This window comes from Anas platyrhynchos, chromosome 9, assembly GCF_047663525.1.
Source record: "Anas platyrhynchos isolate ZD024472 breed Pekin duck chromosome 9, IASCAAS_PekinDuck_T2T, whole genome shotgun sequence".
In the NCBI taxonomy this organism is placed as follows: Eukaryota; Metazoa; Chordata; class Aves; order Anseriformes; family Anatidae; genus Anas; species Anas platyrhynchos.
Window position 1 is genome coordinate 18,613,555 of NC_092595.1, and position 14,862 is coordinate 18,628,416.

A 14,862-nucleotide genomic window follows, 5' to 3' on the forward strand; every position below is an offset into this window, starting at 1 on the left:
GAATCCATGCTGGAACAGGCACATGTTCCTCCAGGACCATTCAGAAGGAGTGAGGACTTGTTAAAGATGTTGTTGTGATGTCATGTGTGGGTGCCTTTCTTTGGGGATAGATTCTGATGATTAATCGTTACAGCTCTGACTAATAAACACAGCCCTCACCTGTACAGCACTCATAGCTTGCATGTTATCTACAGGAGGCCAGAGGTTTGTCTCTATAAAACAGCCGGTGAGATTAGTATCCAAAATTTAGGAATGCAGGAACACGTTAAAAGAGCTGATTCACTATGACATCTCCTCCTAATGTGACTATCTGTGATGAATTCCTGAATCAGCACCGATGTCCATATTCATGCTGCGGAAGTGTTACCAGTACAAGAACGTTCACACTCAGAATACCTCCTGCACTGTCTGCCTCCTCAGAAATGCCATCCTTTGGAAAACCTCATTTCCTAGACCCACCATCTTCAGACAAGCAGGATCGCTAGTGAGGCAAGCATCTTAAAGAAACAGAAATCACAACACCAACCATTTGTTGTGAGCAACAAATCACGCAGAGCGACTTACCTCATCCACCCGGGCTTGTGTCTGCTGCAGCCGTTTGCTGCTTGCCACATTGGCAGGAGGTGGCCCTACAGCCCCAGCACTGGTGGCACCTTGGGTAGGAGGAGCTGGAGCAGACCTAGATCCAAAAGAGAGAACATAAAAAGTGACTGAATCCATCTTCACCTGTTCACTACTCTCTTCTGGAGCAAGTCAAAGGTTCATATCTCCTTTAAAAGGAGTTGTCCATTGTCTGACAGCCCTCCATTCCTGGATCACAGCCCTGATGTCCCACTCCATCCTACTCTGCAATTAGTTTGCATGCTATTTCTTGTTGGGTCCATATCAAACTCCTCCCCTCCCTTGCTGCCTCTTTAAAAAACAAGCAGTTCTGATCATCTACCCTAAGTTAGTCCAAGGACCAATCTGATCACGGGCCTGGCTAGCAGGGCAGAGCTTATATCCCACTAAGAAAACAGACTTTAGTCCAGGTATTTTGTGTTAATATTATGGGAGCAAGGGCTGCAAGCCTGTCTTCCTCTTCAGCATGCTGAAAGACGGGCTCCCCTGCTCCTTGATGTCGGGCTGGAACCTAACCAAGTAAAGATAAACAAAGGAGAAGAGAGAGAAACGGAGGAGGAAGTGGGGGCAAGAACCACACTGCATGGGGTTAGTCATCTCAGGCACTCAGCAATGTTTAAACACCCCACTGATGGCCATCAAATGCCCCCTCTGAGCAGCTGGCCAGGCTTCAACACCTGCCATGGACCCCAGATGAATATTTGCAGCAATGCTTTGAGCAGAGCCCTGATTTAAGCATCAGCTCCACTCTTAAGCATCAACATCAGTTTCCCCCAGGCTTGCTTTAAAATAACAGAAGACAGAGTGAAAGCCCCTCGAAATGCAACAGGGGATCAGGTCTATGCCAGTGCACGAGCTTGTGCAGGCACGTCACCTTGCTGGCCTGAACAGGGTCCGTCAGCCTCAGCCTGTCCTTCTTCACACCCTCACTTCCAGCATGTGAAACCTTCCCTTTCCTTTCAAGGGACCCCTGCCACCTCTTCCTGCAGGGAAATAAAACCCTTCCTGGAGCTGCAGAGGAAATCCCTTAAGCATGTGGACTGAAAAATATCAGAAATCCCACTCCTGCATTACCAATGCCTTCCCACATCGACAGACCGAGAGAACACAGTGTTTCTCTATGAATCATTCTCTTTTACACCCTGGGGTCTGATTAATGCTGCTGGAATTATGGCCCCATTAAGACACAGTCAAAGTGCCTAGAGGCACCTAAAGTTTGTTCCCTAGAGGTACCTAAAGCTGCAAAATTCAGTTTGACAGCACTGCCTGTGGGCTGAGATCCCTACAGATAACTGGGACCCTCACACCGACTCCCAGCGATGAAGCTGCTGTTAGCAGACCTGGAGCACTGCTGCATCTCACATTTCTTTTTTAAGCTGCAGGTGAGAATGGCATTGCCAAGCTGTAGTTGAAAGAAAAGAATTTGAGCTGTACAGAAATTGCTTACGCCTTGAGGACTTCACTGCCCCTATTAAAAACATAAAAGACCAGATGCTGTTGCCACCTGCAACAGAATGACATCACTGAAGGACCGTGGGCCGGGATCTCAGCAGAATTTATTCTGAGTTTATATGGTCATAACAAAGGATCAAAATCTGACCATAACGTATACGAGCCCAAATAACGCCAAACAAGATCACATCTGGAGCATTAGTAACTTCAAAAGCAATTCCTAGAACTATTCAGATCAGAACAACTGATCTAAAGTTGAAATTGTGAAATTTCTTTGCTGTCAAAGAAATAGACAGGCTTTTCCCCAGTCAACATAAGCAGGTATTTTTCTGGGGAAGCACTGTGTCATATTTCTCACTACTACAAATGTTAGCACAAGAGAGGACCTCTGTTACATACTGCCAGCATCCCGGAGACCAATTTTCATCTTTTTTTGTGTGTGTGTTTCCCTGGCTGTCCTTAAAATGATTTGGCATAAAGTAGACAGTTCCCAGTTTGTTTTCTCCCAGCTCCTTGCTGCCATCTCATTTAGTTTAACCTATTTTTCCTGGGGTTGCTCTGCTCCCTGCACAAGCAAGGAATGGTATCAGCAATGGTTGCTTTTACAGCTGCCTTTACGATCCGGCTACATGTAGCTACTCTAACTACCAGAGAGAGATGACAATCTTTATGCTAAGGTACAGCAAGCTTGTAATTAACAACCACATCTTAGTCAATTACGCAAAATCTAATACAGGAGCAGCCAGAGCTGGATGCTGCCTACAGAGCAGATGCACCCTTCCCCAACCTTTCGTCCCTGGAGTCGTGCTCTCTTTACAGAACACCAGCGCCTGCCTGACCCAGGGCTTTGGGGGTCAGAGCAGTGAGCAAGCAGAAGAGGCACAGCAGCCAGCAAGGGTTCCCAGCCATGCTGTAGGAAGGCAGCTAACGCCACCAGCGGGTCTTGCGGGTTAACAAGGCATAAGCCCTCTCACATGATTAGGCAGCACATAACATCCAAAAGAGGTGAAACAGGGACAAAAGTACCTGCATCACCTCCTTCTCCCAGCCTCCCAGGGTACTTCAGAGCAGGACTGAGGGTCTCCATGCTTCTGGCTCAGCCCTGTCAGTGTTTGAGCTCTGTAGAAAGGATCCCAGCAGGGCGGCAGCAGCAGAAGACGGTACTTCTATGAGCTACCATGGCTCCAGTCCCACAGGGTATTTGTTAAGAGTTTGTCTTTGAACCTACATTTTTTAATACAGAGGGAAGCGAAGACTTAAGGCACTGGAAAGCAACAATGCTCTTTGTGATATTCTGGTGCAAAAATGGTAGAATGAAAGTCCAACCTACATTTACATTGTGCTATTATTGCCTCTGTACTGTGTCACATCAACTTATAATTTCTCGGAAGCATTACTCAAACGAATTTATGCAAAACATTAATGCTATGTTAGGCTTTCTTTTAAAGTAGTGATGCTTCTTGTACTTCAAAGTCTTACTTCTTGTGGCTTGGCCTGAATTTTAGGAGCTATAAAAGAATGAAAAATCCATATAAAAACCCTGTCACTGGGCCCTTAGCCTTCAGACCTGTGTACTAATTTTTTTACAAGGGAGTAAATATAGTTATCACTGATGCTGAGAATCTCACTGTCAGGAACAGGTCAAATTTATTTTGCAAGAAATAATGCTCTATTACTGTCAGTGCAAAAGGGGTATAAATCCCTAGCAAATCTTCTTAAATAGCAAGCACTGTTGCAGAGCTCTGTATTACACTCTAGGAGAGCGACAAGTGACAAAGAAGCAATACCACAGACTCATCTAGGTTGGAGGAGACCTCCAAGATCACCGCGTCCAACCTCTGAGCTAACACTAACAGGTCCTCCACCAAACCATATCAGTAAGCTCTACATCCAAACATCTTTTAAAGACCTCCAGCAGGTTCAGCACGCCTGAGGACAGCCCTGCGTGCTTGGAGCAGTTAGGTCGTTCTTTATGCAACATCAGCTGTGTCCTTGCTCCCCAGCATGGCAGTTAGCACATGAGCAGTCTCACTGATTGAAAGCAGGTGCTGCATCTGTGCATGTACACAGCCACCTAGGAGGAAACATTTGGGAGCTGTCCTAGTGATTCAGTAAAATGGTCTCAGCTGACTCAGACTTCCCAGTTCTTTTGGTTGCTTGCTGGGTCTGAAGCTGTTAGGTCAAAATCATGACTAGCAGATACCTCACCTGTGTATTTTGGAAGTGGTTTACTACTTAGCTCTAACAGGAAAGGGGAGCTGAAGCTCTAATGAAGAGAGAACTGGGGGTATCTGGCATTACTGTTTTCCATTTCAGCACTCGGTGAAACACCATTAAGGATGACCATGTATCTAATGTCTGGGAATATTTGCCTGACACATACTACATCTTGGATCATCTCTGTGAGCTGTGTAGGAGAATTTTGGTGGTCAGACTAAGGGAGATGCACAAAGCAAATGCCAGGAAGATGCTAAGCCATCAGCATGGCTGCATGAGAGATGCTTTGGTGTAGTTCACATTAGGACCTCGACAGCTGTCTTCAGCAACTTGCTCTTGGTTAAAATCTCAGCTGTGGGACGTAGTCCCATCAAAGTCTTTATCCTAACAACATTGCGATAAGCTAAGGAAAAGCTATTATTCCTGCACACGTCTGGGAAACCGAGGGAGAGAGGTGACATGCTGTGTCCCAGGAAGGCCTGGCAGCCTAGGCCTCACCCTTGCTGTCCTCCTGCTGCCCTCTTCTTCAGCCACTGGCTCCTAACCAAAGCTCACAAACACATTTCTAAGAGCAGGAATCATCTTCAACCTCTCAGACTGAAAGACTCGCATAGTTAAAGGTTACAGCAAGGGGAACGCAAATGCTATCAGACAGCTGTATCAGCTGGCAGGGCTCAGGGGAGGGGGCAGGGAACCATGCAGCAGCAGGTTTGGCTCATGAGCCTTGTAAAAAGTGAAAGTGAGGAGGCAATTTTCTATGAATCCCAGTCTGACTTTTCTTTCCTCAAATCCTCTCCCTGTAACTAGCCAAACCGGTACATTTAAGACTCTGTTCTTGCATTTGGACCCTTTAAAAATCAATCTATCCACCTGCGCATGACTGCTTAAGTGAGGTTTGACAGTCTGTGGTTCCAAAGGCACTAAAAAACATGCAAACTGTATTTAATAGTAAAATAATAATAATAAAAAATCAGAACACTTCCTTAGCATTGCACTGTTGAGACTTAACTCTAAACCAACAATTAAAACCAGCTACAAGTGCAAATTCAGACACTATTTTAGTGACTAAGCATGTCAGTGAAGATCCAGGACTTAACAGTAACTGGAGAAAAAAAGAAAAAAGGCTCACAATTGTCCCTGGTACAGAGAGCGTTCATCTGTGAATTTAGATACCTCTGAAAGCTTTGAGACAGGGAGGATTTATACGGAAATAAAGGAGCTCTGCAGCACTGGGGGGTGGCTCTTAGTTTTGAACAATGCAAAACAATGCAACAGTGCAGCAATACAGTTTTTATTTTTTATTTTTTTTGCAGTAAACAATTTTTCTATTGTTGATTTGCAAGGGAGAACTTTTACTGACAATACTTAACAGTCTTCTGCTTTCTGGAGGGATTTGCTGGTTTCCAGTGTACTGATAATTGGATTCTTCCAAATGGGACCTTATTTCTGCAGCCGTCAGTTTAGCCAACACCAGCACAAATGATTTTTAATCAGTTTAGCTAAGTGCAGTTTGACACAGTCCCAAAAAACATAGCCTAACCAAAGAGGACAGAGTAAAATTCAAAGTAAAATTCATGCCATTTCTCAAAGGAATTGGCACCTTTAATATCTAAACTCCTTGAAGTTTTGGGCCTTCCAGCGCTGTGTGCCTAACTGTACAAACTTAACAATGATACAGGGCTAGCATAGTTGTGGATGGGCTCTCATGTTCCTGTTTGGGATCATGTATGTCTAGAAATCAAGTGTTATCTATCCCAATACCTCCTGCCAAACTTTTTGCTTTTCCCATAGCAAAATGTGATAGTGTCAGATGGCAGGTCCTGTAACTCTTTCAAAACCACACACTAATGTCAGGAGATGTCAGGAGATAAAGGACACTTCCAACAACTGAAAAATAAGTGTCCTTCAGGATTAGGTTTCCAGCCATCTTACAGGTTGATAATCATGTTCTCTGCCTGTCAGGTGAAAGGACTCTTCAAAAGTAAACCCCGGTTAGAGATCACAACCCACTTAGTTCTGAGATAGATGCACTCTCAACAAGGGACTTCTTTCAGTTCTGTTGCCCGCTAACTGTAGTATTTCAGGTTTCTAGTTGATCTTCCCCTCTCAAGTTACTATTCTCTGCTTCAAGCTAATTTTATCTTTGCTTTCATTCTACTAATCTCACTTTCACAGGCAAACAAAGCTGCTCTATGGGAGGAAAGAAGGTCATGATATTATAAAGCTGGTTAGAGTGAAAAGATAATTATACCGTTAACAGGGGAGTGTCACTGCTGGGCTGATGGACAGCTGCATAGCTGGGGATGGAAAGAAAGCAGTTTTCTGTCCTGTGAGGTTTCACAGAGGGAGCACAATGTACTCCCAACAAGACCAAACAGGCTTCCTTCACTACCAGGGAATACTCACAGTTGTAACAGAGATGATGTTCTTCGTTCTGCTTTTCAGTGCTCCATCTGAGACCTTCAGTGTTCAGTAAAAATGTGACTATTGCCAATTAAATGGCTACAGACTTTAATTTCAACTCATTGCATTCTCTATCAATTTTAAAGTGATTTCTCATGCAATGTAATAATTGGGTAGTAATGAGTAATAGTGAATTGGTGGTAGGAAAAAAAAATCACATATAAAAGGAATTAGCATTTTGAGATGTCTTAATTTTGTGGAGAAAGTTCTGCTTTGAACACGCTTCTGTTCCCAAATGTGATTTTCATCTACTACCAGCAATATTCTACAAGGACTCGCCGTTATTACAAAATATTTACTCTGCTCATCAGCCAAAGAATAATGCCCTACATTTAATGTCCTGGGAACACATTTAATTAAATATTCCCACCAGTTTATTATGACTGTATTGACCATCTGGTGTGCTAAATATGCACACAGAGGAAAAATAGAGGAACCTAAGACATCATCTTTAATTTGATCATCACTTGTTATGCTAGTAATGACTGACTGATTTATCTTCTCCAGTATCTTCTGTTCAAGCCAAATAAGTATTACTTACTTAAGCACCTGAATCCTAAATTACGCCAATTAGTTCAGCTGAATGATTTTTGTGACAAAGAATTTGCCAGAAAGAGTAGCATTATTTCCATAATTTCCCTAAATCACAGTCTTCACAACAGCCAGTTGTGGTGACTCAGGCGGGGTTTCTGTTAGTCACAAAAGCAACACAAGTCAGGATTCCTCTTCTGAAATATCAGCGCTCCAGATTTGTTTAGATTCTTCTTTCCCTTGCTGTCATCTTCTGCAAAGGCTGTGGCTTAAGATAAAGTCAACACAGTGTGGGGATATTGATTCATGTGTTTACCACTGACCACGCTTTGCAGAGTAGTCTGACAGATTTGCTTGAAGGATGATTAAGGGTGAGGTGACTCAGGGTGGCATTGGACACATTGTAGGTTCACGAATTGAAATTCAGAACAACACTCTGATGCCAACTATCAAACATATGTTAGTGTTAAGTGATCACCCACCCCAAAAGTACCTGCACACAGACTAATTCTATCACGTCTTTAGATCCCAGCTGACCACTCTCTTCACCCTTAGCTGGACAAAAGAAGGTTTCAACAAAAACATTTGGAACTAACGAAGCAGCCAGCCAGCTACACGCACTGTTATAACCTGTAGCCCATCTGGTCCACTTAAAAGAGCGCTCAGCCTGCAATTAGGAACTGTGCTGACCCTGGCTCTAACCACACTGTGATACGGGTTTTCTAAGCACCACTATTAGCTATGTTTTTATACCTTAGCATTTGCCTCTCCAAAAGCAGTGGCAGCGCTGAAGGCTCCCCCAGCCTCACACATATTACGGGGCACCCAAGGGAGCTGTGGGGCAGCCCCAGTGCACCCCACTGCAGTATGGAGCCTGCTCACCTCCTGCCAGCATGGCCTCGCTGCTGCCCTGCCCAGATCAGTGGGGGCCTTGCCCCAGCAAACCTTTGCATCAGGCTAGTTACAGATCTAGGTAATCTCTGATCACATTAGGTATGTGGTTTTTTCACAGCTACAAGGGCTGTAAATCTATATACTTATATAGGGAGTACTGAAATAGCTGAACAACTCCAAAATAAATAATCTCCTTTTGAGGTAATTTCCCTACACTGAACAGCATCTTTAGCCATTTTTTTTTTCCTTCGAAATGGGTTAACTCTCATTGTTTGCTCATAAGGTATACATAAATGAACGTGCTGCTACAAAAAGTACCAGATTCTAGTTAAAGTTCCTTATGCTCCATCAGCACCTCGTGTTTGGTTCTTAACCTGTCCCCTTTGAGCCGATGGAGCCTTCTGCTCTATCCCTGACAGCTCTGCCTTGCATAGTGATGTTACTTGATACACCTGGAAAAAGAAAACTAAGACCAACCATCAAGGAAGAGTTGCATTTTTCTCCCCAGGAATTTTAGTTTATAAATAGAAGAGTGCTTGTACTGGGCATTCAAAAACAGACACAACCCTCAAAAAGAGGACAAAGCAAACAAAACACATACACACGCACCAAAAAAAAAAAACAAAAAACAAAACAAACAAACAAAAAAAAACACAAAGAAAAGCTTCAAGAGAGAAATCAAATCCTGGATAACCCAAAGCCTTTATTTTCCTCCTGCTAGGTTACTGATCTGAATGTAAGGAAAGAGAAAAACTAGTTGCAAACTGAAACAACACTGGATTAAAGAAGAAAATCCCCAAAGCACGCTAAGCTGCGGGAAGGATGAAACCTAACAGAATGATGCTTCACTCAGTGTCTTACTGGGCTATGGCTGAAACAACTCAAGAATAAAGTGATAAATACACTGAAAGTATAATTGCTGGTGGTTTTACCCTCCCTATCAGGAGAAAAAGAAGAAACACTGTTTTTCTTGGAAACTATAGGGGCGATACATAAATACCAAATACCTCACTAAAGAAATGCTTCAGAAATTCAGGATTCTAGAGTCATAGCACATTTGAGCAAGCCAATGACATTAAACAACCTGGTCTGCTGGACAATCCAGACTTACAAAGCTCTACCTACAGCCTCTGGGACAATCATTAAGGAAACAGTTTAGTGTAAATGGTCAGCTTTAGACAAATTCCCAAGCCCTATTTCAGAACAGAAAGCTGATAAACTTGAAGTTCATGCTGACATGGTACAGCACGGTTAGACTTCACCTGTGTTCTCAGGAGTAGGAGCATCTCCTATTTCTGCCTTTCTGTGTAGGCTATCAGGATCAGGGGCTAAACCCAAAGGAGTAAACAGGCAGCAGCTGGGCTGGGAGTGGGAGGGGAGAATCTGGGCTGAGTTTGACTCAGTCACCCCCTACTCACTGACTCATGTACTGATGCAGAAGAAACTGCTGTAATTTGTGCTAGTTGCAGTCAATTATAAGATAACTCTAATGCAGAGGAGAAAGAAATGGTACAAGTGACACACTTTCCATGCTTTTAAGTAATATTTTTTGGATGGAAAATACTTCTTATGCCTCTCATTTGAGAGACCCAAATTAAAATATAGGATGCTTTGGGGCTTTCTAGTTGCTTGTAAATTTCTTCATTGCATTCTAATTATGTTTTACAAAGAAATTAACTATTATCTTTTTTTGTTGTTTTTTAATTAAAAAGCCCTACCAACCATAAAACAGCTGAAAGATAAAGTCACACTTCCATCAGCAGTGAAATGTTTCTGTAGTCTTGCTACATACAGCTCTATACAGCAGCAGTTTCATCAGAACTTAACTTCATAGGGTAATTACCAGCCTTACTTGTATTAATGCTCCATTACTAGGAGGCTTATTAAGCTTAAATCTTCTCTAACTACTTGGCCAAGATTACTGCACAGAACATTTTATCCCACCGACTTGTTACCTAAACAGCAAACACACGGTGTGCAAGAGTTAAGAGAGAACAGCAGAAGTACCTGCATAGAAAGCTCAGCTTTCATCCTTACTCCTCACAGAACATCACATTCAGGTCTTGGAGAGCTGTCGTGAAACATACCTACCATCTGCAAGTGACCATGTCCTAATCACAGGTGCTCCACCTTCCCATTGCATAAGGACTCAACTGGGATGTTTTTTCTGCCCAGTTTCAACATCCATCAATTACAGAAACTAGCCTCCCTTTAACCAGTCAAATATGCTATATTAATAAATGGAAACTTCTCATTCTCAAAAGGCTGGACTAGGTGATCTTTGAGATCTTTTCCAACGTAAATGATTGTATGATTTTATGATTTCAAACTCTCATTGAATCAAAAATGAAGAAAAAACAAAACAAAACAACAACCAAAAACCAAACACCACCACAGAACATTTTGAATACAATGAAACCACTAATGTGAAATTCTGCCTAACAGAAAATTACACTGTGCATATTGAAACACATTTTGAGCATTTCAGGCATGTAAAATAAGATTTGTCTCTATCAATGCAGCCATCACTCCTAAATTCTTCAGGGTCCCATCTTGATGGGATGACAGCTGTGTAGTTTCCCCTTAGACTATTCTCCTATCTTTTTCTTACTTTTTCCTCTTTCTCTTAAAAACTCTCTGATAGTTTTTATTGATAATCTTTGCTTTACTCAAAGACACGTTTAAATCACGTATTTCCAGATCTTTTAGTGTGATTGCAGAAGCTTACAGGAGTACTCTGTGGATCAGAGCTGAGGCTGACACGTGGCATCTGATTTTCAATGTTAGCTGAGATACCAAATTTGTGCACAGCTGTTTATTCTCAAACAGCTACAGCCCACAAACTGGGGTTCAATTTTGCCTTTTTCTTTTTCCAAATAAATCCATGAACTTCTACTAATTCAGTAAAGGCCAGTTTATCTTGGTCCTATCTTTTAATCTTGTTACACTCAAGAGACTGCCTTTGCTATCTGTTTCAGTGCATAGACACTTTGCTGAAAATCTGTTGTGACTTGCACCATAAGCAAGTTTGGGGTTCTGAAATAAATGGTAACTGTCTTCATTTCTGCTGTACGACTACCACTATTCTGCTTAGCATTCATCTGAGACTTGGAAGTTAATCATTTTTATAGTATTTCACAAGTAACCACTTTTTCCTTAACTCCTCCTTTTGAAAACTACGGGGTCATTAGGGTTGAGGAGAAATGCTTCAGATATAAATATGTGATACTTTAGAAGCCAAGGACTTACTCCTTTGAATTTGAACAGTCCATGTTACTCAAGTGAGAAGAAATTGGTAACAATCTTATTTAGGACAAAGCAATCCATTTCCAATTAGACTTGAAGTTCTGTTTTTATAAACAAAAAAAATCGCATCCCTGAAGCACTTGGGCTCTCTCACTCTATCCATCTGCGTAACATCCCTTGAAAGGCAAATTATTACCTTTCTGCAATCATGACTGGGACACAGACCAGGCTTTAGCTTAGAAGCAAATGCTATTTGTGGAGTTTCTTTCTGTTAAAAAGTTAACTTTCTACAGCTATCCCAACTGTCCACTACAAATTCACCTACTTACAGCGAGATTCAATGCACTGATAGAGCTATTACTTTTTTTTTTTTTTTTTGGATTCTCTTGGATCCTGCATCTTTTCTATTTTCCTCATGCTGGTGTCAGCACTGTAACGCAGGCCTGGCACAACAGGTTTCAGTACTTCAGACACTACTGGGAGCCTTGTGCATGGCAGACGTAAACATGAAGCAGCAGGGGAACGAATGCACAGGGCTATAACCCGTTCCCTAGGTAACAAAGAGATGCTATTAAAAGACAAAGCGGTACCACAGTGGTAAGTAAACGCATATGATCAGGGTGCATAAGCGTAACTAACTTTCCTGGATGCTGCAGGGAACAGAGAGGAGCAGAGCGTGCAACTTCATGCACCTTGTGTCTGGGAGGAGACAAATTCCTCCCCCAGCTAGATGGAATAACACCTCTCATTCACAAATCCTTTGTAGGCAGCCAGGAACGCTCTGCCTCCCAGCCCTCTTCCTCTTACCTCACTACTTTCCCAACTCTCTTCCATGTTACGAACAGCTCCTAAGCAACAGGGGGCTTGCAGAAAGTGAGTCACTCGTGTGGCTGAGTGCATGATGGAGATCAGTGACCTGGAAACGCACAGCCCCAAAAACACCGTGCTGCCAGGTAACCAGCATGGTCACCGAATGCCACAAAACTTAATAAATGATAAGTGCTTTAAAACAATGTGAGTCGTGGCTTATAATTACCATGGATGGAAGTGGAAGCCTAAAAAGAAGTCTGGAATATGCGGAACTGACATGTGGCACTAAGCATTCTGTACAAATAAGGTATTCCCTTAAAGTCAATATTTAAATCAGATTTTTATGATGCAATGTGAAAGCCTTAGGCTTTGGACTGATCGTGCAAATTCTGGACACTAAGAAAAAGGGAAGCGAGGCATAGCCACACAAGGTTAGCCAGTTAGCAATGCAAGCGACTAATTGTCACAGTACCGGGAGTGTTTCTGGTAGAAGACATCCTTTTGACTGATGTTTTACCTTTTTTTTTTTTCCTTTTTTCTCCTAACAGAATAATGGAAAATAGGAAATATATTCAGAAAAGGCCTCAGGAGGTCATATTGGCCATTCCCTTATCTCCAGGCAGGACTGACTTCTACTTCAGATATGAAACAGGTTTGTCTGCCTCAGCCTTCTCTGTTTTTGATTGTTTGTTTTTTTTTGTTTTCTGAAAGATTTCATATCAGGTGTTTTGATGGTTCACTTAGCATTTCTAACTCAAGCAAAGCCTACAGCACCAGACAGAGCTATCAGTCTTTGCAAAGATGCTTTGCAATGTTAGAGCTCCTAAGCAAGGACTGGCCAAAGATATCTGTAGCATAGGCCCCTCCAGCATGAATCAACTGAGGGACTAAAACATGAAGAATGGAAAGAGTTGTGCATATGAAAGATCTTAGTGCATGCATGTATCAGTCAGCTGCTATAAAATTCAGTGTGGGCCAGTGGGATTTCTGCATAAAAGCCTCCCTCTATTTGCCTTTAGAAATCTGCAGCCCAGAGCTGTCCTTTCCACTTCTTCAAAGTTGTTAGACTCTGGGATATTGGGTCATTGCTAATCTGAAAATGACACAGGACTTGTGCCTTTGAAACAAGATGTCATTTTGCACAACACTAGCATTGAGGCATCACCAGTGTGCCATATGAGGATACCTGGCTCATGGCAGATGCAGGGCCGCTTCATACGGTGGCCAAGCAAGAGTAAAGGACTTTTTCTACTTCCAAGATACTGATTTAAAGTTTTAAAGGAGCAAGACATTCAGAACAGCAGGACAGTGCTGTTTGTCCTCTCTCTGAGAAGTATCTCTCTTAAGCCATGCCTATTCCTACAATAAATATTGAGATTTATTTATCCAAAAAGACCAACCTGTTGTGGCCAAGCCATGGCACTCTGGTAATCCTATAAGCGCTTTCAACTTCTATAGTTCCCAAGTTCAACACTTCCTTTCTTTTAATGTCTGGATTATTGCCCACCCAGAACTCTCAGGTGCTGACTTTGGTAAAAACCACACTGATTCTGTGAGAAGCATCTAAGAGAGTTTTGCAGAGTGCATTTTAACCCATAAGGGGACCTGTTCTTCATGGTGAGGGTGAGGGAGCACTGGGACAGGCTGCCCAGGGAGGACGTGGGATCTCCTTCTCTGGAGATATTCAAGGCCCGTCTGGACGCCCACCTGGGCAACCTGCTGTAGGGAACCTGCTTTGGCAGGGGGTTGGACCCGATGATCTCTTGAGGTCCCTTCCAACCCCTACAATTCCGTGATTCTGTTCAAATCAAAGCTGGATTCACTGATTGCCTGTTTTCTTGAAAATTGAGTTGATTCAGTTTCATAGTCTTAATTAGAATTGGCCAAGTTCCTAAATACACACACACACGAAAACATGAAAATTTGCACTGCCTGCTGTCTGAGAATATTTCTGTGAGTTAACTAAGAGAAATGTTACCAGAAAGATTAAAAAAACTGCAACATTATTGGGGAAACAGATTTTGAAGCTTGTTTCTGTAGTGTTTAAACTGAAGAGAAAATTACAGAATTAGTCCAGCCTAAATGAACAGACCACATTTCAGTTTTTCCATGAGATTTCAAGTAGAAACAACTAACAGCTTGTCAGTAATTCAGTGAATAATAGTTCTCAGAAAAATTACTTGCGAATGATTTTTCAAAAAAATTGTCATGAAAAAAAATCTGTTAAGATGCTCAAACTTCTCATAGGCATTTCCAAATTGAGAAGTCAAAGGAATAATAATCTGTGAAGTATTGATTCATTTCAAAATCATAAAAGTTACTGGTGCAGGACTTTGTTATGCAGGTTATTTGAGAGAGACTGAGGTAATTCTACTTACGTATGTATGTATACATCTCAAATAAAACCTCAAACAGAAGTGACCACCAAAGCTTGCAAATATTTGAACAGGGATAAAGTTTTAGATACTATTCTCCAACCTTACAAATAAAAACATAATGGCTTGAGATTAGTGGGTTATCAATTCAAATTTTTAAGGGAAGGCTGGATTCCAAATAATAAACCCATGAACGTCAGCAAACCAATCCTTGCTGTGATTCAAACAAACTTGTGATTGCTTAAAAAAGTAA

At 42.1% G+C, this 14,862-nt stretch overlaps 1 protein-coding gene across 4 annotated transcripts in view; it reads right to left on the minus strand.

The window, feature by feature from the left end:
- LOC110354297 (vesicle-associated membrane protein 2) overlaps positions 1 to 14,862 on the minus strand; it is a 47,017-nt gene that overhangs the window by 15,102 nt on the left and 17,053 nt on the right. For all 4 annotated transcript variants that reach the window (XM_038183749.2, XM_038183750.2, XM_027464247.3 and 1 more), the window contains exon 2: positions 565 to 679. In XM_038183749.2, coding sequence (XP_038039677.1) covers positions 565 to 679 — 115 coding nt within the window. The remainder of the gene's footprint in view (positions 1 to 564; positions 680 to 14,862) is intronic.